Raw genomic sequence first — 26063 nt, forward strand, 5'->3', positions numbered from 1 at the left:
TGAATGTGATTAGTCTAGGATATTTTTCACAGGTCGTTTAAGACTCACTAGAGGGAAAAAATTCAACTGTGTGGTTTAGGCTGGGGTGGATGTGTGGGTTTTGAGTTTCCCTACGGCTGTTGCACACCCTACCAAACTGCAGTGAGGGAGATGTAACCTCTTTCCTGAGGCAAGCTAAACATAGCGGATCCAAACTGTGACTGAGTTCTTGTTATTTAACTGAAAACATCCCGACGTATTTAAAAGACATTCTAGCTGTAGGGGGATTCACTCACCTTCCCTGCAACGCTTCAGGAGAAAACTAGAATAGTCTAGTATTATTACATCTAGTGTCTCTCTCTCTCTCTCTCTCTCTCTCTCTCTCTATATATATATATATATATATATATATATATATTCTCCCCCCCCCCCCAAAGAATCTTAGCAGAACAAACCACTTTTTGCTTTGTGTCAACCTTCTGGTTTGCTCAGATGCCCAACATCTGGCTGGGCAGGTGGAAATTTCAGAGAGGAGAGGGAAAAAAACGGCCCTAAGTTAAAGTCTGGTTGTGCATTTAACTGTTTCGCCATCTCTGGACCACTGGCGCTGGTCCTTACCCAGCGTGCTCTGGAGAGGGAGGGAGGAGTAAAGGAGGAAGGTGGGCCCACGCAGGGTAGGGAGGAGGATGGTAAAAGGGTGAGTTACAAAGTCCCCTGAGGACTACAAAGTCCCCCCAAGGCAGGTGTCTTAGATGTTACCCCGACCACAACCCAGGAAATGCCTTCTGCTTCTGGCAACCTGACCAAGATCACTTGGCGCTAATATTTTGAACCCAGCAAAAGTGGACGCATCTATCCAATTAACCTTTCGTTTTTGGCACCCACGACTTTGCTGTCACAAAGCACTGACTCCGCTCCAGCGCACTTTGTGTCCTCCACTTATTGACCCTGCCTATACAGTCCACAGGTCCAGGTGGAGACACTCGAGGGGAAGTCTTGCTGGGCTTCTCAAACTTGACTGTGTAACATGTTTACTGGAAGGCTCCTTAACAACAGTTGGTTAAACTCCATTCCCAGAGTTCCTTGCTGCCTAGCTCTGGGATAAAGCTCCAAACTTTGCATTTTTAACAAGTTCTTAAGTGATACTGATGTTGCCAGTATGGAGCGGACCGCTTTGAGGACCAATGCTTAGCTAAAAGAAGGTGCCACGGCTTGCGATCCCCCTTTCTTTCCATTTCTCCCCATTCTATTCGCATTTATGCAATTTTCTCTTCTCCGTGGCAATCCCTGGCTTTTGGACCGCTTTACCCGTTCCACTGATTCTGAACGTGTATGATGGTGGTGGCGGCGGTGGTGGAAAGGGGGTTGCCCCTGCCCTAGTCTTGAGCGCTTCGTCTTCACAGCCTTCACTGATTTCCCACACAAATGCCACCTGTCCCACTGCCTCGCTTGGTGGGGATTAGCCACACTCTTCCTTTACTCCTTGCGTCAAATGAAATCCCTTTCTGCAACTTTGCCGTGGCGATAAGGCTTGCTGCTCGCCTCTGGCGCTCAGCAGCCTTTGGGGAAGGTCCCCTGTGAGGATCCTTGCTCTTTAGTATGCCAGACCTAGCCTAGGGCAGAGGGACCTTCCGGGTGCCAGCTCTGCCCTGGGACTCAATCTGGCTCCAGTTCGGGGCTGCGGGGTAGACCGGGTGCAGAAAGCTCCTCCGTCTAGGCTTCAGGCGCTGAAGCCCGGAGGGGGGCGGTAGCAGCGTCAGGTGGCCGCTCTGCGTCCCCGCGCACCGCCCAGTCAGATCCTACTCCGCGCTCAGCCTCGGCTGGTAAGGGAGTCCATCGGTACCTCTGCCGCTGGAGCCACGTTCGTGGGAGCTGCGGTGGCTTAGGATACCGGCCGGAGAATGAGATGTGACCCCTCCAAGTTCTCATTGCCCTCCCTGGCGCTCTCTTCTTCCACTCTAAAGCGTTTATTGGACAGCGGGCGCTAGCCTCGATCCTCGGGAAGAGAGGAGCGGCGACTAGGTGCACAGCCCAACAGAAGTTGGGCAGCGCAGGGCAGCTGTGATCCAGCTGCCCGAGCGGGGTGGGTTAGGAGACCCGGAGAGGCAGGCGCAGTAAGGGTTCTCTATCTGGGCTAAGAAGGGGCTTGAATTTGTTCTTTCTCTCCCCTGGCCCCGGGGCGCGGGGCAGTGGGAGAAATGCTGAGCCCGCGCCCAGGCGACCGCCGCCGCGGCAGCAGCCTCAGCAGCAGCCCCAGCATCAGCACCGGCGGGACAGCGACAGCGGGGGCGGCGCAGGCGCACTGTGCCCGGCGGAGCCTGCAGTTCCCGAGCCCCGTGTGCGGCACCGCCACAGTCTGGGCAGCGGCGGCCGGGGGAGCGCTACTACCATGAACTGCCTGGTCCTCCTCCCCAGAGCTGCTCATCCGGGTCGGGCTGGAGACGCAGTCAGGGGACCCCGCCGCCGCCGTCGCGCCCCCTCTTCTTTCGGATCCATCTCCTCCACCTTTTCCTCCTCTTCCTCCACCTTCTCTTCCTGCTTCCCCCCCTCCCCCGCCGCGGATCCTGGCCGCCGCTCTCCAGACCCAGGATGCCGGGGGGCAAGAGAGGGCTGGTGGCACCGCAGAACACATTTTTGGAGAACATCGTCAGGCGCTCCAGTGGTAAGGAGAGTTGCAGTTCAGAACACCCCCACTTCCATCCCACCCGCGCGCTCCCCCCGTCCCATCCCTCTCTTAAGGGGGGAGGGGGATTCAGGGAGTCTTTCCTGGTGGTTTCAGTTACTAGTCGGACCCGATTTTGGTGGGCGCGGGGTGGGAGTGAGGTGACAGAAGAAAGTTAGTTGATCTCCTTCCTGGGAGCCATACTCCCCCGCCTCCCACCTGTCCAGAGCCCCGAGCAAGGGAAGGGGGTGGGGTGGGTAGAGTATAGGTACATCCGGAGAATAGAAGTGAAATTTCGCTTTACTGAAGGTTGTCTTTCTGTTTATCCTCTTCTTATATTTATTCCCAAGTAGCCTGCAGAAACTGACCACATTTTTAAGAGTTAATCTCTGAGGAAGGATTTCCTTTGAATTGGGAATGGCTGCGAAAGGAAAGTGGCTACTTAATCAGATTTAAGTCTCTGGAAGGGCTTTTGGTCACAATTGGCACAGCTGAAAGATATCCTGTCTTAGGGAGAGTAGTTGCAGTTTAACCTGAAAAAAGAGTGCTTGAAAAATGGGAAGGAATTACTAGGGTCAAATTTGTGTTTAAAGTTTCTTTCTTTCTTTCTTTCTTTTTTGATTCTTTTCATTGTGCATTGATCTATATGATATATTTCATTTGGCTTAAGCAGAGAAATGTAGACGTGAAGCAGTAGCTCCTGTGCTTTAAATGCAGTTGGAGAAGAGATTTTAAAAAATGCCATCCTACCTGGCTACTGATATGAAGGTTTTGTCTTAAAGTGTCTTTAAAATATCACTTAGGCATGTACTTCCTACAAGATAGTCTGGATAGGAATAGCTGTATAGTTCACGTTTGAGACCCTATTATAAACTTTGCATTTTTACTAAAATCTGTATCTTCTACTTGTTTTTAATTCCTTTATATAATTTTAACTATGTAAGCAACATATATGGAGTATTCTGTAAAGTTTTTCCTTCAGAGGCCTGTTATTTTATTTGAAGACCCCTTGCTAGGAGAAAAGGAGAAAGACAGTTCTGCATATGGAGTACAGTAGACCTTGGAACAAAGCAGTGGAAATACTCTATGCAGTTCTGTAATTCCTTGTTTATTCATTCACTCATTGAAACAATATGTATTTGGGTGCCTTATACAATCAACACTCTTTGAGTCCTTTGGAAAAAAAAGTGATTGAGACACTTCTCCTGTTTTCAAGAAGCTCCTGCCTAGTGGGCAAGTCAGAGGCACACTTAAATGATAATAAATAATCAAATGCAATGATGTTTTTTCTGACTTCGTAGATTATACTGATTCTTAGATTAGGATCTCCTCTAATACTAGGCTTGCAAATATTTCCTCTGTTTTAGGGACTATCTGTCTCATAAGGTTTCCCTTAAATCTCTGACTGGTATTTAATCTGAGGTTTGTGACTTTATTTCTTTCACTTTGGTCAATGCTCAGTGTTATAGAAGTCTAGAGAGGCTGTCTTAAAATTGGGTTGAAAAAATAAACTAATATAACCTAGTCTTGTATACATTTTTAATACCTATAATATTTTTAGCATTCCAGTGTGATTTCATATGAATTTTCAATTTTTACAGTGTAAAATGTAAATTCATACTGGCATGTAATTTCTAAACTTGTACATTACTTACTTGTGCTAATACTATACATAGATTTAGAATATGAAGGAATGTTACTGTTAGAATAACCAATCATTGGGGGGATTTAAAGGTTATTGGAATCAGTTACTTAAGACGAATGAGTATTATTTCAGCTTTCTCATCCTCTTGGGTTATTTCAACTCCACATAATTTGGTCTGTGAGAGGACTTTCCAGAGAAGCCCTTAGGAAACAAAACTCAGACTCTGTAACTCTGCTTGGTAGAGAGAATGAAGATGAAAATTCCTTGGTTGAAGTTTACTAATATAATATCTTGGGTTGAAACTTCTTATACAGTCTGGTATTATGAGCCAGTTTTTATAATGTTTTGCTTTTAAATATAGCATGAAATTAAGGTTTACCTTATATGGTCCAGAAATATCTGCTTCAGTTGCCTCCATTTTACGTCTACCAGCCAACTTGATGAATATTTTATCTTTTCCACGCTTCATGCTCATAATTGTTTTGGTGGTTTAATGTTTCTTTACATGGATAACACCAAGTGTGAGTGTAAATTTATCTGTTTTGGCATTTTAAAATCCCACCTCTAATTGCCTATGGTTAACTTTGAATAGCTACTTGAAACTCCTAGCTTCATTTGAAATGTGTTTGAAACTTGAATGTATGTGCACACCTATATTTAATAAGTGCTGAAAAGTCTCGGTACTTCTTTCACAGGAATTCTTCAGAAATAGAGAATTACAGTACTAGTCCACACTTTCATGTTGGAGTATCCCATAGTTGTCATTTCTATATGATATGACAGATAAATTGAAATATTTATTTTATGAGATTGTTTAATTGAGATTAACAGAACACTTCTTCAGGGTTCTGATAGATGGATCAGGTTTTGTTTTCCACAATGAAGATTTTGTTAGTCCATAACTTAACAACATTGAAGGTGACATTTTGGCAGAGCTTTGGTGACAAAGGAAAGTAAAAGAGCCAGTTCCCAATCTGTTTAAGAATTGAGCAGAGACTTGTACTGTATATTGACCTGTATCCCCATGAAAAGCTTTTTAAATTTTTCCTGGTACAATGTCCTTTTCTTCTTATGAAAAGATCAGATCTTGTAGTGAGAGTCAGATAAACACACACACACACACACACACACACACACACACACACGACATAGAAACATATAGATAAACAGGCATCCACCCACACACAGAGACAAGACACACAGGAAGCAAACTAACTCGTGCTTTTTCACATACACAAAGGGGGAGAGAGAGAGAGAGAGAGAGAGAGAGAGAGAGAGAGAGAGAGAGAGAGGGAGGGAGGGAGAGGGGAATGGATAAGGGAAAGGGAAAGAGATGTTAGACATGAAAGGGAAAGGGGCACAAAGAGAAAACATCAGGCATTTATTTTTGCCCATGGGTAGCTAATGAACAGAAATCTCAGTCAGTTAGAAATCCATCAGAGAACTTTTTGATGATGCAGAACAAAGGAGCCAGAAGTATGGCATATTTGAGTAGAGCTTTTAAACCTTAGAATTTCCCAATAAAGTTTCAAACTCCTCTGCTGCAATTTCCCAGGAAAACTGTAGTATTGCCTTCCCTCAAGTAGCAACTATTGCCTATTTGCTGTTATTTTACACCTCTTGAGATTGGATTTTTATTTTCTTTAGTGGACTCTGTTACAGAAAAGGGTTGCAAGTTGTTACTGTTGATTCAAAGTCTATAAAATAAAATAATGAGAGCCACCGAGTAGGATGGATATCCACACACACACACACACATGCTTTGTAGCCAAATCTCAAAATAAGACCAGTAGGGAATTCCTCTCTTTACTTTTAAGATTCAAGACAAGTTAAGATCATTTGTAGACAAATAAAAGAAATTATAATAATTCTTTACATGTGATTCTAGTAAATTAGAGCACATTCTTACTTCAGAAGTTGGAAAGTAGAGAAGTATAAGGGGCAATAGAAATGTTTAGATAGAAATTTTTAAATATATTTTTATTTTTGATTGACATAGTAATTACACATTTATGGGGTATAGTGTAACATTTCAATATGTGTAAACAATGTATAATGATCAGATCAGGGTAATTGGTATATCTGTCGTCTCAGGCATTTATCATTTCTTTATGTTGGGAACATTCAAATTCCTCTGTACTACTTATTTTGAAATATTAAATTAATGTTATCAACCACAGTTAAGTTTAGATAAATTTTTGGTTAGTGGGATCAATAGAAGTTGTTAGGAAGGAAGGGCTTGAGGACAATGTATGAGTTCATTACATCTGAGCAGTGCCTCCCACAAGGTCCCTGCCTCAAGTATGTACTTACTAGATCTATGGAACATAATTAGGATTTCTTCCCTTATGTAAATTTTAATTATTTATGAAAGCTATTCATCAGTATAAATTGGGCTGTAGGGAGCAGTAAACTTGTGGTTACAAGTTAAATACCTGAAAGAAAGGAATTGTTTTTAGGACTTTTAGGTAGACCTTTTGATCAAGAAGATAAAAAAAAATTGTAGCTCTCAGTCTGATTATGTCATATGTTGTCTTTGATTCCTTAATGAAGAGGCAGAAGTGACTCACTTGGGTGACAGAAAACTAGGTTTCCATTCTGAAAAATTCTAACTATAAATTAACATCTTTTTATTAGAAATCAATGACTGTTTCTCAATATTTTTAAGTACTGTGAAAAATTAGATGTTTTTCTAGTTTTATGAAAATTAGAAGTAATTTTCTCGTTAGAGGAAAAAAGGATTCAGGAAAGAAAAAAAAAAACAGAGAAGATAGTGTTTTCTGAACCTCTCATCTTTCAAAAGGAGAAGCTCAATCTCCCCAATTTTCCATTGTTCTAGAGGTAGCTGGGTTGCTCTGCCAGTTTTTTACAGTCATCTTTTACTTGTAGAAAAATTGTTTTTGTGCTATAATTGATATTTGTAAAAACCGAGATCTTAAACCTATAAGAGAGGAAACAGAATTAGTGATTTAAAAACAAAACCAAAGGGTAATAACTTTTAAGCATCATCCACTTTAAAATAAATGGTGGAAAGCAAATGGATTTTTTGTTATAAGGTTCTTGATTTTTTTTTCTTGAAAGGCTTTCTGTAACATCTAAGACACCATTCAGGAAATATTGATAAAACCACATAGTGTTTTTGAAGCATTGGTTTACCCAGGTCTTATAATATACCACTTTAACATTTAAAATAGCAAAGAGGTTGAAATTATACAGACCACTTCCTAAATTATATTGGTAAGTAAGCCAGAGGGTAGTGGCCGGCTTTCCAGCCCACATTGCATTATGTAATGAATGAAGAGCATTGCTGACTACATGGTTGCTAACCCCTGGACACTGTTGTCTGCACTAGAAATCTGCCTCTTTGTCTATCTATTGCTTGCTTCCAGAAGTTGGATGTGTAAGAAATCCATTTACCTAGCCATCTTTTAACTGACCTACTAAAAAAGCCTATGTAAAACCACTATTTTTTAATAGAAGGGAGTAATTTTGTTTATTTTAATTGATGAGGACTGAGTAGATTTTCCAGGAAGAAACCCTTTAGTTTAGTCAATGTTTACCTTTACTTTCATTGTGATGAATAGCCATTTCCTGGGTTGGAGAATCAGTGCTTCCACATTCCCCAGATAGAGCCTCTGCAAAGGTTGTGATATTCACCCAAGTTCTGTAGTTATCCTGTACCACAAGAGGTCACTGTAGGTTCTGGCACAGGTGAACCAGTAGTCAGTATCTTTCCTTTTCTCCCTCCTTCCCTCCACCCCCACACAATCTAATTGGGAGTCAGTATAGTTAATTGTTGTTCTTGGAAGAAAATATCTAAAATGTAATACAGAAAAGTTCAATGAAGTAAGGTACTTCTTTCTTTTAATTATTAAAATTTACTTTACTGCATGGCAAACAACATCATATGACTAAAGGAATGTGATATTAATACAAATATTTTAGATTAATAGAACATTTACTTTAGTGGATAAAACTTTGTTAGGCAATATATATGAAATATAAAGTTTTGCAGAAAAATGCCTTAGGTATAATGCTCCCTACCAGGAATATGATGACATATTTCCTATTTCAACCAAATTCTTCCTCTACCAGATGTCTTCATATAATTTATATTAAATTTGAGAGGCAGAATCAGTTCATAACAATGCTTTAGTTTTTTTCTTTTTTTGGTACTGGGGATTGAACTTAGGGCAATCAACCACTGAACCACATCCCCAGCCCTATTTTGTATTTTATTTAGAGACAGGGTCTCACTGAGTTGCTTAGTGCCTCACTTTTGCTGAGGCTGGCTTTGAACTCTCAATCCTCCTGCCTCAGCCTCCCAAGCCACTGGGATTACAGGAGTGTGCCACTGCGCCCAACAATGCTTTAGTTTTATTGGAAGATAGTTCACAGATTTAGGATGTTATGTTTTTCTAGTGTTTTGAAGTCATTCAAATTTTAAAAGTAAGATACAAAGCCCCCAAAAAATTATTTTCAAAGTTCTCCAGGTTTTTAAACTCTAAAAGACATATGATTGGGAAATATATTAATTCCTATGAACCAGCAAATGAATTTTGATTTTAGGGATTTATTTTTTTTAATAGGGTTGGAAACTATGTTGAGAGATGCTTTGAAATGTCCCATATAAAGTTGGTTTTAATGGTAAAAGTTAAAATATGCCATAGAGTGCTTTTTTGAATGAAAGAGATATGTTGTGAAATCAGATAAACATGAATAACAAGCCTGAGACCCATGGCATTTATTGTTGTGGAAACTGAAGTCAAGGAAAGTATTGGGGTTGATGGGCTTGAAGAAATTAACATTTATAAAACATATTCATTTTCCAATAATAGAGTAGGATTTTAGAACAATTCTCAGCATGTTCCCCTAAATATTTTAGCTTAACAATACCTGACATGACCTTTCATAATTTAAGAATGACTACAAGTAATCATTTAAATATTCTTATTTTATATAACACAGAAGTTAATATTGGAAAGGCTGAGTCTTAAAAGATATTTGATCAAGTGAAGGCAGTGATAATTATTGTCATAGAAATAAGTATTCCATGTATTATTTTAGTTTTTGGTTATATGTGAATATGATTACCTAATGAAGTGACATACAGGTATACAATCTTGATGGTAGTTTTGTGATTTGTTAAGTTTGCAAATGGAGAAAGGTAAGTAAACAAATGGGCAAGATAATTTAGAAAGGAAGAATGATTGAAAAGCTATTTGAAATTCTATTGAAAATATTTCTCTTTCTCTTTTTGGGTCTGATCCAATCATAGACATACGACCAGTAAGCACAAAGTCTTATGGACTTTGAGAGAGAAGAGATGTGAGATCTGAGCTTAAGTGTACAATCATAGCAGCTTATAGCTATAATGATATATAACTGCTGTCTCCTATTCCAATTTGATGTGAAGCTGAAATATTTTCTAATCATTTTTGTTTTAATCTCCAAGGGCTTAAATGCTGGACTATTTTATATAAGACAGAACTGTTTACAGTTTTGTAGATTCTGATTACATTTTTAACAACTTTGCATTTAGTAGTTATTGATGGTAAATTTTATCTCTGGGAATCAATCCTTGCCTGCTTAAGTATCTTCTGAAAGTTTTGCCTTGGGTAAAAGCACTTACAGTCCAGCCTCAAATTGCTGAATTAAACTAAAAATTGATCAACCCACTTGGGTTGAGGGGAAATGTTAACCTTTTTTTCCTGATTTTTTTCTTCTGGAAGCCTTTTCTGTGGGCTTTTCTGGATGTCTTCAGCACCTTTTTTGTTTGGGGTAAGGGATGCACAATGGGTTTATTTTCATATATTTGCAGCATCGTAAAAATAGAGAAATTCTACATTGGATGTTAAATAGTTTCAGAGTCAGTCTCCTGAAAACAACTCCCACCTCTTTGCCTGACTCTCATGTCTTTTATAGCTAATTGTTCATTAATGCAACAAAATTTTATTGAGTGCCCACTGTGTGCCAGACATTGATCTAGTACTGAGAATGCAAAATAAACACAATGACAGAATAATGTTTCTCCTTAAGAGGCAATATGCACATTGGTTAGGGTAGGCCTGCTTTTGAGTCCTGGCTGATATTCACTAACTGTGACTAACTTACTTTACTTGTACCTGGTGTCCTCATGTGTAATCAAGTAACAATAGTATGTAGCTGGTGCAGGTTAGAGTGAGGATTCATAACATAGTATGAGCAAAGTGCAGGGAATAGTATCTGGCACATAACAAGCACCATATCCATGTCATTAGTATTATTATGATTTTGTTGTTTAATACATTTAATTTCGAGTCATCATTTCCTTCCATACCTTGTGGCAGCTAATTTATATCTAGTTCCTAATGTGGAAACTTCCTAGAAGATTATAAGTGAGCATTCTTGTAAACCCAGAGGCCTTTTTCTTTATCTATATTTTTGTGTCTGCAGGATTTAATATGGCACTCCCCGGCGCTCTAACAGGTGCATCTGTTAGCTTCCATGCCTACATGTTCTCTTGCCCTTCTTACTGGATTTTTTCTGGTTCTCCTCTCTTCTCCCTTTCCTTCTCCTTCCTTGACCTCCTGAAGATCAGCCAGCCACTGAGGTTTTCCCTTCCTTTCTTTTTAAACCTTTGCCATGTGTTTCAGAGCAAGCTTGCTCTGCATTATTTAAACTTCATGCTCCAGTCCTGTGTTTGCAGTGATATATGGAATTTCTTTTGTTCTTCTCCCAAGTCATCTAAAACTCCATAAGCCCAGAACTGAATGTTTGCTTTTGGCCTCAAACAGATGGGTGTTCTTTGGTATTTTCTCATGTCTGTCAAGGGCATCTTTAATATTTTTGTCTTTTATCCTTAAAATCTTAGGGTTGCCTTTGATTTCCCACTCAGTAGAACATTAGATTTACCCCCAACCTGATTTCAATCCTATGGGTAAGAATTTTGCCATCTATTTCTCTTATATTTCCTGAAAGTGCTGTTTGTAGAGTAAGTGAAATTGTGCCATTCACTATACTGACTCATCTCAGGGCAGGAAACTGACCATAACTGACCTCATATGCAGCCAATGCATTATAAATATGATGGACCAAAGAGCAACAAGAGTTGCCTCATTAGCTGAACTCAGAAACCAAAGATCTCCAAGAGTGAATAGTGAAATGTGGAACATTTCTCCTCCTGGCTGCTAAAGCAACCTCTTTCTCCACAAGAGCAACTACAGTCCAGGTTGCTGGTAATCTTCCTAGGTCTCTGAAGGGCACTTCCAAGGCTCAGAAATACCTGTCCTGGCCCGAGCCGTTGCTTGCAGTGACACACTGAGTCTCTCCAGGAATCCAACACCTACCTTACAGTGTTGCTGGAGAGATTTGGTGAAGCCACAGATGTCACAGATCTTGCACTACACTGCATCAGAGGAAGGACTCAGTACACAGTCACCTTTTCATATTTTTCTACATAAGGTAAGGTAGGAGAAATTTTTTTTCTATTTCTTTTTGTTTTAACCTCAAGAAAGTAAAGTAATAAATAATTGAGACTTTCCTAATACAGGTTAAACTTAAAAGCATTTGTGTTCACTTTATCAATGGTTTACTAACTTGGAGAAAAAACCAAACCAAATGAATAAATGACTCACCCTGCCCACCTCCCTCCACCCCCAAACAAAACTTACTACTTAGAGCAAAAGAAGCATCAGCAATGGTGACCTCAGAACCTAGCAGTTCTTCAAGAAGCTGAAGAAGGAAGCAGGGCCTTTAGCCCCCTTTTGTAATTGGCCCAGTGAAGACTGGCCCAAGGAGGAAATGGAATCTGTAGGAGCATATTTTTCTCTAGAACAATTATCTTCTCTTGCATAGATTGTAGAAAAAAATGAACAAAGATTTAGAAAATTTATTGGATTGCAATGCACTTGGAAAAGCTTCTCTTCTGCATTTGTGCCATGTGTGCAGGTTTCATTAGTCTTTTAATTGTAGTTCTTTATCAGTTATCTTGCCATTAGTGTTTGGTTGCCTTAAAAGGTAAGCTTCAAAGAAAAGTACAGTCCTTTCAGAAAAAATGTGGTTCGTTTCTAAAAGAAAATTTGGTCATTTTCAGGATTTAAAATGATGCTTGAGCACCACATATGTCATATCCTTTTTCCTGATAAACATATCTTGACTTATTTTGCTTTTATTCCTCAATATTATGTAACTAGCATATGTCTGAAGGCTTTTTAGGTATTTTAAGAAATTTCATCATAACAGAATTCAGTAAAAATTTGCCATTATTTACATCATGGTGAATATTTTCTATTGTATTACAAGTCTATGAATCATATCAGTCATTATTAAACATTATTAGAATTACATTTTGCTTCTAATAATTTTGGCCAATATACATTTTAGAAATTCATTTTCTTGTGAACAAAACACCAACTAGTAAAAGTAGAAACTGAATTCTTGAACTTTTTTTTTTTGTGGAGAAAATATTTTAACAAAGTTTCTATTGTCCCTGCCATTAGAATTTCAGGCACATATGTTAAAGGAGCTCATGCATTCTGAACCAGTTTGGCTGGATGGAAGAATGATGAAGTTAATGCCATCAAAGAAACACAGAAACTTAAAAATGTACCTTTGATCTTGAAGGAGATGAAAAGTGGAGGCATATTTTTATCTTTGATGACAGCTGAACAAGTTTGAATAAATTAACAGATATTTTTTGCATATTTCAAACTCCCACAGTGATGGTCTGTTTAATGTTGCCAATATTATTATATAATAATTAGTCGCATTGTGGAAAGCACAAAGTGCATGTCTGTACACTTTTCTGTGTGGATATAGAATTGTAGGGTAAAGGTGTATTTTGTAGGGATATGAAAGAAACCAGCTCTGTATTTGGTTATTGACATAGAAACAGGCAATGCACAAACCAGAGATCAACATTGTGAATGTGGGCATGACATATAAATTATTTATGCTTTTGTTTAGCCATCTGCATGAAGATTTTATTTAACCCAAATAAAATGTGCTATGTATGCTTCAGTGATTGCTCTATTACTGTTATGTGAAACTTAAATATATTTGTAGCTATCACTCACAAGACAAATTTAAACAAATAATATAGATTCCATAATTTAAATTCACAAGTTACCAGATGCCATTCAAAAATGCAGGGAATTCTGTTTGGGAACACTATTATTCTTCTTTTATTGTGTGGTCAGTTCTATATGCCTAGCTTAGTCCTTATCCACATTCTTGACAGTATCTAAGCACAGCTTTATGGTTGTTTATTGATGGTGTGACTTTAAATAGGAGTCAGAAAGTTTTTGATTGGTCACTCTTCAAACATTTGTGGATACATAGTGATGAACAAACTGACATGATTCTTGACCTTATGAATCTCTTAGCCTGGTAGGTGAAACAGGTATTCCACAAACCCACTTCAAATATGTAATTAGAAATCGTGGGCAACAAGTGATAATGAGAAGATCAGGAGAGGTCCATCAGCAAGTGTGAAATCATGATCAAGTTCATGATCAAGCAATGGGACTCATGAAGCAGAAATGCACAGTGAAGGAAACCACAATTTTCTCGAGTACAAAAAGGGTACTAAGTTTCTCTGATGGAAACCTAGGGAGGATCAGAATTAATCTAGAATATGTTAATATCACACTAACGAGAAAAGACAGAGAAAGCAGAGCAAAAAGTTATCAGTGAAATACACAAGGCAATAATTGGGCTTTAAATCCCTTGAGGATTTACTTGGAGAGACAGATATACAAATGAAGATGATAATTGTCAAACTCACTCAAGCTGGATGATTATGGGGAAAAGATTTTATATAAGAAGTAGAATTTGACCTAGTCCTGAAAACTACCATGTGTTATACAAGTAGAGTGTGTTTCTGTTTTATTTTCTTTCTTTTTTGTTTGTTTTTTATGTTTCTAATACTTCCTCTCCCAAAGGATTTTGTAACATTCATGAATGTTAAAAATCTACTGAATTGCTAAGAAGAATTACACATTTTAAGTTTCTTATTTTAAAAATAAAATTTTACAAGTAATCACAGCTTTAGTGGGTAAGCAACAGATAATACTAGAAATATTTTGTTAGCAAAAGGTAATCAAGTAATATTTTTAAAGGAATGTATTTTTACTCCAAAGATCATGAAGTCCAGAAACACCTGACCCACATCCTAAACCCCTGTAGCTGTCTAATTTTAAAAGATTAAAAATGAATTTGTCAACATAAACTAGAAGGGAAAAATTAAAAGGATTAACTTTCAAGCAACAACAACAACAACAACAAAAAGAAATTGTGGGCAAGCATTTTGAAGGAAAAGGGGAGGGTCCTGTGATCATGTGTTAACAGAGACTAATTTTGATTGGAAAATAGTGTTAGAAAGGCCTTTCTAAGGAAATAGTGTTAAATCGGTACCCAAAGTCAGAAGTAATGAGATAAATGGGAAGCATATTTCAGGCAAAGAACAAAATGTGTGTAAAGCTAAGGAGGGAAAGAGAAAATGAATGGCTCAGTGTATGAAACTTAAAAGTCTCATACAATTAGATTATAGAGGATATAATATAGAGACAGGGGGAAGTTTTGCGTTATATCCCACACATACTGCACAAACCTGCAGGTCACAGTGATTGCTTGTTCAGGGCTGGAGGGAGAAGGAGCTAAAGTAGAAGATATGCTAGGAGGCTATTCCGATGGTCCAGGAAGGTCGTGATGGTGGCTTGTCTGGGATAGCAGTGGTAGAGGTGGATAGAAATGGACGTGTCCAACATGTTTTGTTGGTAGAATGATCGTAAGGACTTAGTAATGATTTAGATGGCATGGATAGGAAGGTGAAAGATGACTCCCAGGGTTTTGGCTCCAGCATCTGGGTATCACTGGAGGTAGGGAAGATTTCCTTGAGATGGGAGAATTGGAAGAAGGCCATCTTTGGAGTGAGGCTCTAAAGATCACCTGCGTCATCACTTTGTCATCTTGCTCCCTTTTCATTTGTTTGAAGAAAAGAAGACTGCAGCCAAGGACACCCCGCTTAACTTTGCTGGGTACAGGCAGATTTCTGTATTCTACCTGCAGAGTTCAGAAAGGAGATATCACATACCAGGTAGTTACCTTGGACAGTCTTGTTTTTCCTATGTTTAGAAACATGTAGCTTCAAATTTTAAATATTTTATAGATTCCATAATTTAAATTCACAAGTTACCAGATGGGAAACAAAGTAAACTTTGGAATCAAATCAAAGTCCCAACTCATATCTAACTTTATAATGCATGGCAATCAGATTTTTGAAAAGGCCTCTTCAACCAGTCTCTTCCAGACGTCTATATGAGTTTTTTTGTGTTACTTTTCAGTTTCAAATTTTCCTTCTTGGTCACTAATTTTTGGAATGTTTGTTCTTGAGCCCTTTTGAATCAGGACTGTGCAGAGTCCTGGGTGTGATTGCATGGGACTGTGCTGTACTTGGTCCTTCTTCAGTGACAAGACGCAGCTGGAAAAAGCCCTGAGTTGGCTTCTGGATTCCGACCCCACCTTGTCTCTGCTGGAGGAGTTGTGTCTCAGGTCTTGAGGGCTTTCAGAATGGCAGCGACAAGATCCAGGAGGAGGACTCCAAAATGACAACTACATGAATATGATCAGAGCAAAAATCCAATTGGCTTTCTTCAGAGGGAGCCCTAGACCTTGGCAAAGCTGTCAATTAGTGAAAGCGTTTTCTTCATTTTGTGAAGTCCTCTCCCTTCCCACCTCCACCCTGAGTACTTCTGTCTTCCTTTGTACTGTAGAATTCATTTGGGTGTCTTCTCATTTCTTAAAATATATCTGAAAACTCCTGCTAATACTCTGAAATACTTCTCTATAGGATACTTTGCATAAAAAAGTTTAGAGGGAGAAACAGCAGGAGTATGACCCCCACAAAGGTGTTCCATTGCTGTCTTTCATTTATTTCTTCTTCTTTGTCGTCTTTTTTTTTTTTTTAATTACTGTATACCGTCAAGTTGTATAACAGTGTTTTGGTGTCCATATACATAATGACATTATTACTACAGTCAAGCAAATGACAATGTTACAGTCAAGTAACTATCTCCCACAGTTTCTTTGTGGTAAGAGCTCAAATGTTTCTTTTCAGTATACAATACAGTATTATTAACTATATTACAAAAGCTGAGCATTTATTTGATCTCTAGACTTACTCATTATATGTTACTGCAAGTTTGAACATTTGACCTTCTCTCTATTTACTTCTCTTCCCTGCACCCATTTTTAAGTCTGGGAAGTTCTATATGCAAAAAGGGGATAATTTCACAAAAACAAAATCCAAAACCATAAAACCAAAACCAGTGTGTTCCCCAGAATTGCTGTAGAAAGGAAAGAAACATTTTAATGATTTTTGGTGCTCTTATTGACTGGCTATAACCTCTCTTCTTCCCCCAATTTTTGTCAGTCAGGATTATTGATCTCCTGGTTTGAGTTTCTTTTAGGAATGGTACTAGGATGTAGTGCTATTAATCTATTTTTTAATTAATTTTTAAATTTATATATGACAGTGGAATGCATTACAATTCTTATTATACATATAGAGCACAATTTTTATATCTCTGGTTGTGTACAAAGCATATTCACACCAATTCGTGCCTTTATACATGTACTTTGGATAATAATGACCATCACATCCCACCATCACTTCTTTCTACTCCAACCCCTCTGCCCTATCTAGAGTTTGTCTGTTCCTCCCATGCTCCCCCTCCCTACCCCACTATGAATCAGCCTCCTTATATCAGAGAAAACGTTCGGCATAAGGTTTTTTGGGATTGGCTAACTTCACTTAGATTTATCTTCTCTAACTCCATCCATTTACCTGAAAATGCCATGATTTTATTCTCTTTTATTGCTGAGTAATATTCCATTGTGTATATATGCCACATTTTTTTTATCCATTCATCTATTAAAGGGCATCTAAGTTGGTTCCACAGTTTAGCTATCATGAATTGTGCTGCTATAAACATTGATGTGGCTGTGTCCCTGTAGTATGCTGTTTTTCAAGTCTTTTGGTTATAGACTGAGGAGGGGGATAGCTGGGTCAAATGGTGGTTCCATTCTCAATTTTCCAAGAAATCTCCATACTGCTTTCCATATTGGCTGCACCAATTTTTAGTTCCACCAGCAATGTATGAGTGTACCTTTTTCCCCACATCCTTGCCAACACTTATTGTTGTTTGTCTTCATAATAGCTGCCATTCTGACTGGAGTGAGATGAAATCTTAGAGTGGTTTTGATTTGCATTTCTCTAATTGCTAGTGATGATGAACATTTTTCATATATTTGTTGATTGATTGTATATTATCTTCTTAGAAGTGTCTGTTCAGTTCCTTGGCCCATTTACTGATTGGGTTATTTGTTTTCTTGGTGTTTAGCTTATTGAGTTTTTATAAACCCTAGAGATTAGTGCTCTATCTGATGTGTGAGGGGGTAAAGATTTGCTCCCAAGATTCAGGTTGTCTATTCACCTCACAGATTGTTCTTCTAACTTTTGTTTATCATGGAAGGTTTTTAATTTCATCATCAACTCTAAAGCTTAGTTTTGCCAGATATAAGATTATTGGTTGGCATCCCTTTTCTTTCAGGGCTTGATATATGTTGTTCCACCATCTCCTGGCTTTGAGGGTCTGGGTTGAAAAATTTCCTGAGATACAAATTGGTCACCTCCTATATGTGATCTGATTTCTCTCTCTTGTGGCTTTTAAGATTCTATTCTTATTCTGTTTGCTAGGAATTTTTATTATAATGTGCCTGGTGTAGATCTGTTGTAATTTTGTACATTTGGTGTCCTTATAAGCCTCTTGTATTTGGCTCTCCAATTCGTTCTTCATGCTTGGGAGATTTTCTGATATTATCTTATTGAAGAGATTATGCATTCCTTTGGTTTGAAATTCTGTGCCTTCCTCTATCCCAGTAACTCTTAGATTTGGTCTTTTTGATGCTGTCCCATAATTCTTGCATGTTCTGTTTATGGTTTTCTTACCATCTTCACTGTTGATCAACTTTATTTTCCAGATTGTATACTTTGTCTTCATTATCTGACATTTTTTTCTTCCAAGTGATCTAGTCTGTTGACTATGCTTTCTATTGAGTTTTTTTTTTGATTTATTGTATCCTTCATTTCAAGGATTTCTGACTATTTTTTTCCAGAGTGTCTCTATCTCTTTCTTGAAGTAATTTTTGCTACCTGTGTTTGCTCTCTTATCTCTTTGTTGAAATGATCAATTTTTGCCTGTTTTGCTCATTTAGGTCATTCTTTAATTCACAGATCATTTTAATTATGAATCTTCTGAACTCCTTCTCAGACATTTCATCAACTTCGCTGTCCATAGGTTCTGTTATTTAGTGTCCTGGTTTGTTTGGGGCATTATCCTCCCTTGTTTTTTTCATATTGTCTATGTGTCTTCCTTTCTTGCAATGTGCATCTGAGATATTACAGTTTGTTTCCTATGTTCTTGTAGTACCCATGCAGATTGTCTTTACCTCACCTTGATGTTGGGCTTCCATACCCTGTTGGTGTCCCTCAATGTATGCTACTGCATCTAAGGGTGGTGGCGGCAATAGCCAAGGTAACTCGAGATAATAGTTAAGGTGCCCCAAGATGGATGCAATGTCTTATAGAGATGGGGCTGAAAGAGTTGGCCTCACACTCCCTTTGTTATGCCTGCTCTGATATGCAGCTGTTGTCAAAAAGTTATGGGCTACTGCATGGGGAAGACTATGGCGATGACTGCAGTGTCCCAAGATGGAAGTGGGTTAGGCTTTGGCTTCCAGGTTGGACGAGGGACGAACTCGGACCTACCCTGGACCTGGGTCACGTGCAAGTTGGTGTGGATGGATCTGGGCCAGGTCTGGACTCCCAGGTCAATCTGCTGGTTGGAAGAGATGGTCCTGTGTTGGAGGCTGAGCTCTGGTGGGTGCCTGCTGGTGGAGGGGTGGACCCAGGCCCTGTGAGCCTGGATCCCACTCGGTCTGGGCTGGGTCTAGTGCTATTAATCTAGATAGGGTTATTTTCCTGTTGTCTGAAGAAATTATTGTATAAAGACGTGTCTCCTTATACTAAAAGTTAAACGAAACAAACATTTGGACAGAAGTTTTGAAACGGTGTGATAGAATAGAAAGTTTTAGATGGTGAAGTTTAGTTCTGTCTTCCCCCCCTATTGGATTTCCCCCTTTTAAAAAGTTTATTGATTCTTCTTAGTTATTAATGATGCAGAATCCATTTTGATATAATTATACAAGCATGAAATATATTGTATTCTAGTTAGTACCCCATTCTTGTAGATAGATGTACATGATGGTGGGATTCACTGTGTTGTTTTCATATATGTACATAGGAAAATTATGTCAGGTTCATTCCGCTGTCTTTCCTTTTCTTATCCCCCCTCCCTTTCCCCCATTCCTCATTGTATAATCTATTGAACTTCTATTCTGCCCCTCACTCCCCCCCCCCAACCCTCTTATTGTGGGTTAGCTTCCACAAATCAGAGAAAACATTCAACCTTTGGCTTTTTGGGACTGGCTTATTTCACTTGGCATGATAGTCTTCAGATCCATCTATTTGCTGGCAAATGTAGTATTTTTCTACATTGTGAAGAGAGAGACATGCTCTGCTCTGATTACTCTTTGAAAAGAATAGCAGGTTTTAGGCTGTACCTAAACCTGAGCTACTCCATAATGTAAAGCAGTAGTTTTCCATGAACTACTCCATTTTGAGTCCAGGTGCCAAGGCAGAATGACAACACATCTTGTTTATACAAGTAAACAACCTCTGTCTGCCTGGCACCACCACAAGGCACACATTGATAAAGAACTTACATGTGCCATTTTATCAAACTTCATCAAGGAGTATCTAGACAAGTGGACTTACCAAATCATATCAGGAACACCAGACTTGGGAGCCTAACAACCTCATTTGATGAGAACACCTCACTTGAGTCCTATAAAAAGAGGAGCCCCCTGAGACAGATCACAGTGACACCTTGACCCCATGACCTGGTCACTCACTATGGGCCTTGCCCAGGAAAATCACCACAGTGACAAACCTCTGATCTCCTCTCCCGTCACCGACGTCAGGTTTCTCCTGCCTGTGATGATCGCACACTGCTGACTCCAAGCTGACACCTTGAGCTGATACTCTGAAACGGAAACTGCCATCTCTCTGGACCCTCTGCTTTGACAGCGCTGCAGAACTGGTTCATTAAAATCTTTATCTGGCCACTTTCAGTGACTCTTTGGCTCTGTATTCATGTCTCTCTCTCTCTGCCTGTACTCTTGACTCAGCATCTGTGGCCCTGAGTCCATTAAACCCTTTATTAGTCTTTCTGTGACTTATTTATATATTACTGTGTGAAGTATGTGTGACTTGAGTGTTCTAGATAATGGAAATTAAGATTGGAATGAAACGACCTGGGTTTGCCCAGCTTATGACTACCAGGTGACCCACAAGTATTCAGTGAACTGCCATTGATAAAAGTGGTGTAGCTTGTGAATTCATTGTTATCCAATGAATTCTGAAATTGTGGAATGACACCAACATGTTTTCCCCATGTTAATGACATAGGACACTCTTGACTTAGGTCCACCAGGCCAGTCCTTTAACTTTCCTGGCTTGCTTTTCCACCAGTCAAAAAGGAAGGCAAGATTGCACGAGGAGGATACTTTCACGTGCTTGGGAATCACCCGAGGACCTTGTTAAAGTGTAGGTCTTGGTTCAGAAGGTCTTGGGTGGGTCTCAGGTTCTGCATTGTTAATAAACTTCTGGGTGATGCCCGATGAATATTTTGAGTAGTATGGTACCAGATCAAAGTGTCCCAAACTTGACGGAGCATGAGACTTGTCTCTATGGCTGTATTTTTGTATTCTATCCCGAGGGAGTCAATTCAGTGCATCTGCATTAGAATTTAGCAATCTCTATTTTTGACACTCGTGACAAGATTCTATTGCAGCTGCCGGCGTTTAGGAATTATTGCACTAGATTAGTGCCTCTCCACCCTGGCTGCACATTAGAACCACCTGAGAAGATTTAAAAATAAATATTAATACTTGGGTTCCAATCCGGACTAATTAAAACAGGTATGGTGTCTTGGGTGGGTGACTCCTGTGTCCTCCTCCAATCTTTCCCACCCCCCTCTCAAGCAAATATGCAGCCAAGGTTGATCAACACTGATAATCGTTCACAGGGAGCCATTTTTAAAAGATTAATTTTGTTTTTAATTGAAAATTCATGATTGTATATACTTTTGGAGTCCAATGTGATGTTCTTATACTTGTATACATTGTGGAATGACCACATTAGACTAATTAGCATATCTGTCCCCTAAAGTGTTTGTCATTTCTTTGTGGTAAGAATATTTAAAATTTTCGCTTTTAGTAATTTTGGAATATGTAATATATTATTAATAATGGTAGTCACCTTGCTCTGAAATAATCTGATAATAACTTTATACCTATTGGGGCAGTGTGCAAACAGGAACAGGGCTGGGGAGTCCCCAGGCCAAGATTTTTAAGCCTCAGTCAAACTCAGACACTTCACAACTCCACACAATGCACCTGAGGTACTTCTGTCCCAATATCTCATCCTTTTGGGAAAACTGCCCGGACTTGGGTTTTGAGGGGGCTGGGGTCTCCCCTTTTCCTATCCATCTCTCTTTCCCAGTCTCCGGTAACTGCCATTCTCTCTCTGCTTCTAAAAGGTGTGTATGTGTGTGTGTGTGTCTCCTAAAACATTGTATATTAAATTTGATTTTTTGGGGGCTGGAGTCGTGGCTTAGTGGTAGAGTGCTCGCCTAGCACGTGTCAGGCCCTGGATTTGATCCTCGGCACTACGTATAAATAAAAGTATTGTGTGCAACTACAACTAATGAATAAATAAATATTAAAAATTTTTTTGATTTTTTTTTAACTTTTCCGATGGCCTTAAGGGACCATTTTGAACCAGTGGCCTATGAGTTGGTTTTTAACCTTCCAACTCTTGAGAAAAAAGTACTTGTTTTATTTGAGGTCCACCTCTTAGAGGACACTGGGTGGTCTTGAAAGAATATAATGTTTCTCAAGCCTACACCTCTTATAGGAATTCATTCAAGAATCTGCTGATGTGTGGAATTGCAGCTTCTGAAATCCTCCCTGCTGGTAGGGAGAACGCCCTGATCCTCAGGCTCCCCATACAGGACTGCAGTGTATATTTGAACCATTTGGAGATTAAATGTTTGTAAATATCTTCAAGGACCAGAGCAGCCTGGGTATTAAGGAAGGTTGGGTTTTCCAGAATTCATGGCTCCATGTGTACTAAGAAAGTGAGAACAAACTAAAACTAGTTTCATCCTCTCAGGGTGAGGGCCCTGAGAATTCGGGGTGGTTTCCTTAATGGATTCATGTTTTTGAAACTCCTGGGTAGTCTCACTTTCTAGTATTGCAGCTCATTTGCTCTACAGAGAAGTTATTTCTCTGAAATCAGATTTCTTTTCTCCACTATGTTTAAAAACTAAAGGAAATTAAAATTTTCTGGGAAGCAATTTTAATTAATTTGTTATCTTGTTCTTAATATTTATTAATAATATTAGATTTCTCATTTGTTGAAACAAGAAGTTTTATGGTTGCAGGGAATGGAACAATCATATGACTATTTCATATATACATAGAATGTTTCAGTTAACACATGGACAAATTTACAAAAGAAGGTCATAGATCTTTTAGTTTTTGGCATTTTCCATCTAGTTTGGTCTTATTTAAAAAAAATCTGTCTCATGTATTTCTCATTTTAAAATATTTTATTGTAGTTTAGTTCTCACTGATAAATATAATTTTGTAGGTTTGTGGGTTCAATTTTTAAATGTTTTTTTCTTATATATGCATTCACACACACATCTTGCCCACACTCCAAACTTTCTCTGCTTATATGACACAGTTAGAAAAGAATTTTGCATACAATAATATTTTATAAAGCCTTTCTGCTCCAATAGTTAGTTTGTAAAAACTTTGCTGACGTTATCAATTATTTAACCTCCATAATTATCCAGAGTGGTAGTTATCATTATCACTAGTTGGTGTATGAGAAAACCAGTGACCTAATTAAAACTCCCCAGGTTTTTCAGCTATTCTCTTGGTAGCATTGAGAGAGGATCCAAGAGTAGAGAGACTATTTGGGACAGGGATTTTTGTGGTATTTTGATTATTATGAACATTTATCAGTTGATGAGTTCTTATATTAGCATTATGGCTAATTTACTGTACTATGGTTTTATAAAACATTCAGAAATGATAGGAACAGTTCTTTTATTTGTCCTTCATAGACCCGGAGTGCATATTATTAAAAAGCAATCCTTAAAGCTTTATGGTAGGGGCTGGGGAGGACTGGTCCAATGATGTCACTCTTTGATGGTCTAAATTACTGAACTCAATCATAAAGTATAAATATGAATGGAAAGCAAGTTTCTATTCTTTTGAACTTTAAGTTGGTTTTAAAAAATGCTGAGTTTCTAGGTCTGATTGAATATGCAAACAGATACTATAGAACATACCTGGCAGATATCTAAATTGTTCTTATTCTGTGTTATTGGTTAAGATCCAATAGATTTTTTAAAAATGATTTTGAAGTAATGGAAAATATCCACTAGCCACTTTTGATAAAACTTTCATTTTTTTCCCCCTACACAAGTCTGCCTTGAAGCCAATAAGGAGAATTAATCTTCCATGCAGGAAGTTGCTTTAGGTCTTCCCTTTCATGCCTAATCTTCCTATGTTTCTATCTAAAGCAAAAAAAGAGACACAGTTTCCCTTAGAAAGAGTTTGAATTTACAGATCTTTCAGGCAAGAATTAGAATTTAGGGAACATGTGTTCTAGTTGCTGCTTCTCCCTTTGGTAGTCTGGGCTTTGTAAGTTTCTGGCTTATTGTTTGTGAGCGATCAGTAGAAGGGAGAGGGAGTTGTTTCCTGGGTTGCAGGTAGCAGGGACAACATCAGGCCCAAGTCCTTGCACAGTGTGTTCCCCAAAAATACTTACTCATGATGCCCACTACTCAGTCAAAATACTTTCCCTCCACCTTTGGCCTGCCAACCATGGTACTTTTCACTTCGATCCTCTATACCTAAACACCTTTTCTTCCCCTTCCCAACCTGTTGACATTTACTTTTATATAGATGTGAACTGGCATGACTCTTCAGGGCATCTTTCCTGACTAGGTCACATCCCTTGTTACATAATTATTTTTTTTGGACATGATTTACTCATAGTTGCTTTTGTTATTAATTCTGTTATCGGGCAGAGTTATTTTTATTGGCATATAAGTGAAATAATGTTATTGACAACAAATGGGTAGTGATCATTGGGTGCTGCTGAGCTGGACCCTGCTTTTCCATTGCAGAGCTATTAAGAGTGGTATGATGGGGAAGGAAGGGTAGGATTTTAATTGTAGAGTTGACTGGTAACAATTAGAGCTCCTGATTTAAACCTAGCACTTGTCTTTAAAAACAAGTTTGTTTATGAGAGAGGGAGGCCTGCAGAGCTTTGGAGGTTTGCTTCAGACATGTTTTTAAAACCATGAGATGCAACCCTTCATTGAGGTGTGAAATTGATGTAATGGGTTTTGACTTACACACCTCAAACTGAAACAGAACAGAAAATGGTAGAGTACATGTCATGCAGTAAGCGTTGTCGTCAGAAATTCTTCAGTTGTATGTTCATGTGTGTTCATGCCTGTACACACTTTGTGTATGTCTACACCTTATTATTTGTTTCTTACAATTGAGCTTCAGTTAAAAAAAATGTCTGAAAAATACTGGGTTGCTAAAGAGTACCAGAAGAGGTAAATCATGTCCAAAAAAAAAATAATTATGTAACAATAGATGTGACCTAGTCAGGAAAGATGCCCTGAAGACATGCCAGTTCACATCTGAATAAAAGTAGATGTTAAGGGGTTGAGAAGGGGAAGAAATGGTGTGTAAGTATGGAGGATCGCAAGTGAAAAGTACCACGTTTGGTAGACTAAAGGTGGCGGGAAAGTGTTTTGACTGAGTAGTGAGCATCATGAGTAAGCATGTTTTGGGAACACAGTGAAGAAACGGACATAACTGCAGAGGCACGTGGACTTTAATAGTAATGAGATATATGTTTGCATTAGTAGAAAGGTGAGGCTAGATTTCAGAGGGCTCTGTAAGTCTGGAAGGGGATTGGAGATTTGATGGTGTAAGTTGTTTGGATTCCTGAGGAGGCTAGGATGGAGGAGGCTTTCAAGGGGTCAATTTGAGCATGAGAGTGAAAATCAGGAGTTAAAGCAGGGAGACTGGGTGGCTGTGTGCTGGGCCATAGTTGTCTGATCATGAAGTGGAGAGCTTATGGATTAGAGACGATAAACTGGCCTGGGATAAGAGGGGAAAGGACATTTTTGATGATCATATTTATAATTGATACTACATATAAAGGAAAATATGATATATTTATAGAGGAGTTTATGCTTTCTGAAGGATTTTTGCAGCAATTGCCTCATTTTGATCTTCACTGTAACTGCTGTAGGTACCATGGAGAGATAATATTACCATTCTCATAGCTAAGCCTCAGCTCAGATATATCACTGTTTTCCTGAAACTCCTGATTCTCTGGTCAAAAGGGATTATCCACTCTCCTCCTTGGGTTTTCTTTTAAATTTATATGCAGTAAAATGCACAGATTACAAGTATACAGTTCAATGACAAATACGTTAACCTGTGCAAGTTATACCATCATAGAGAACAATGAAATCTCCCAGAATGTTCTTTTTTTGCCTTTTTCCTATG

General features: G+C 38.8%; 1 protein-coding gene across 1 annotated transcript in view; it reads left to right on the top strand.

Annotated features, from left to right (window-relative positions):
- The first annotated feature begins 2568 nt into the window (after positions 1-2568).
- Positions 2569-26063, top strand: part of Kcnh5 (potassium voltage-gated channel subfamily H member 5) — a 280612-nt gene continuing 257117 nt past the window's right edge. Inside the window, exon 1 of the mRNA XM_026385185.2 lies at positions 2569-2641. Coding sequence (XP_026240970.1) covers positions 2569-2641 — 73 coding nt within the window. The remainder of the gene's footprint in view (positions 2642-26063) is intronic.

Source organism: Urocitellus parryii, chromosome 6 (assembly GCF_045843805.1).
Source record: "Urocitellus parryii isolate mUroPar1 chromosome 6, mUroPar1.hap1, whole genome shotgun sequence".
Taxonomy (NCBI): domain Eukaryota; kingdom Metazoa; phylum Chordata; class Mammalia; order Rodentia; family Sciuridae; genus Urocitellus; species Urocitellus parryii.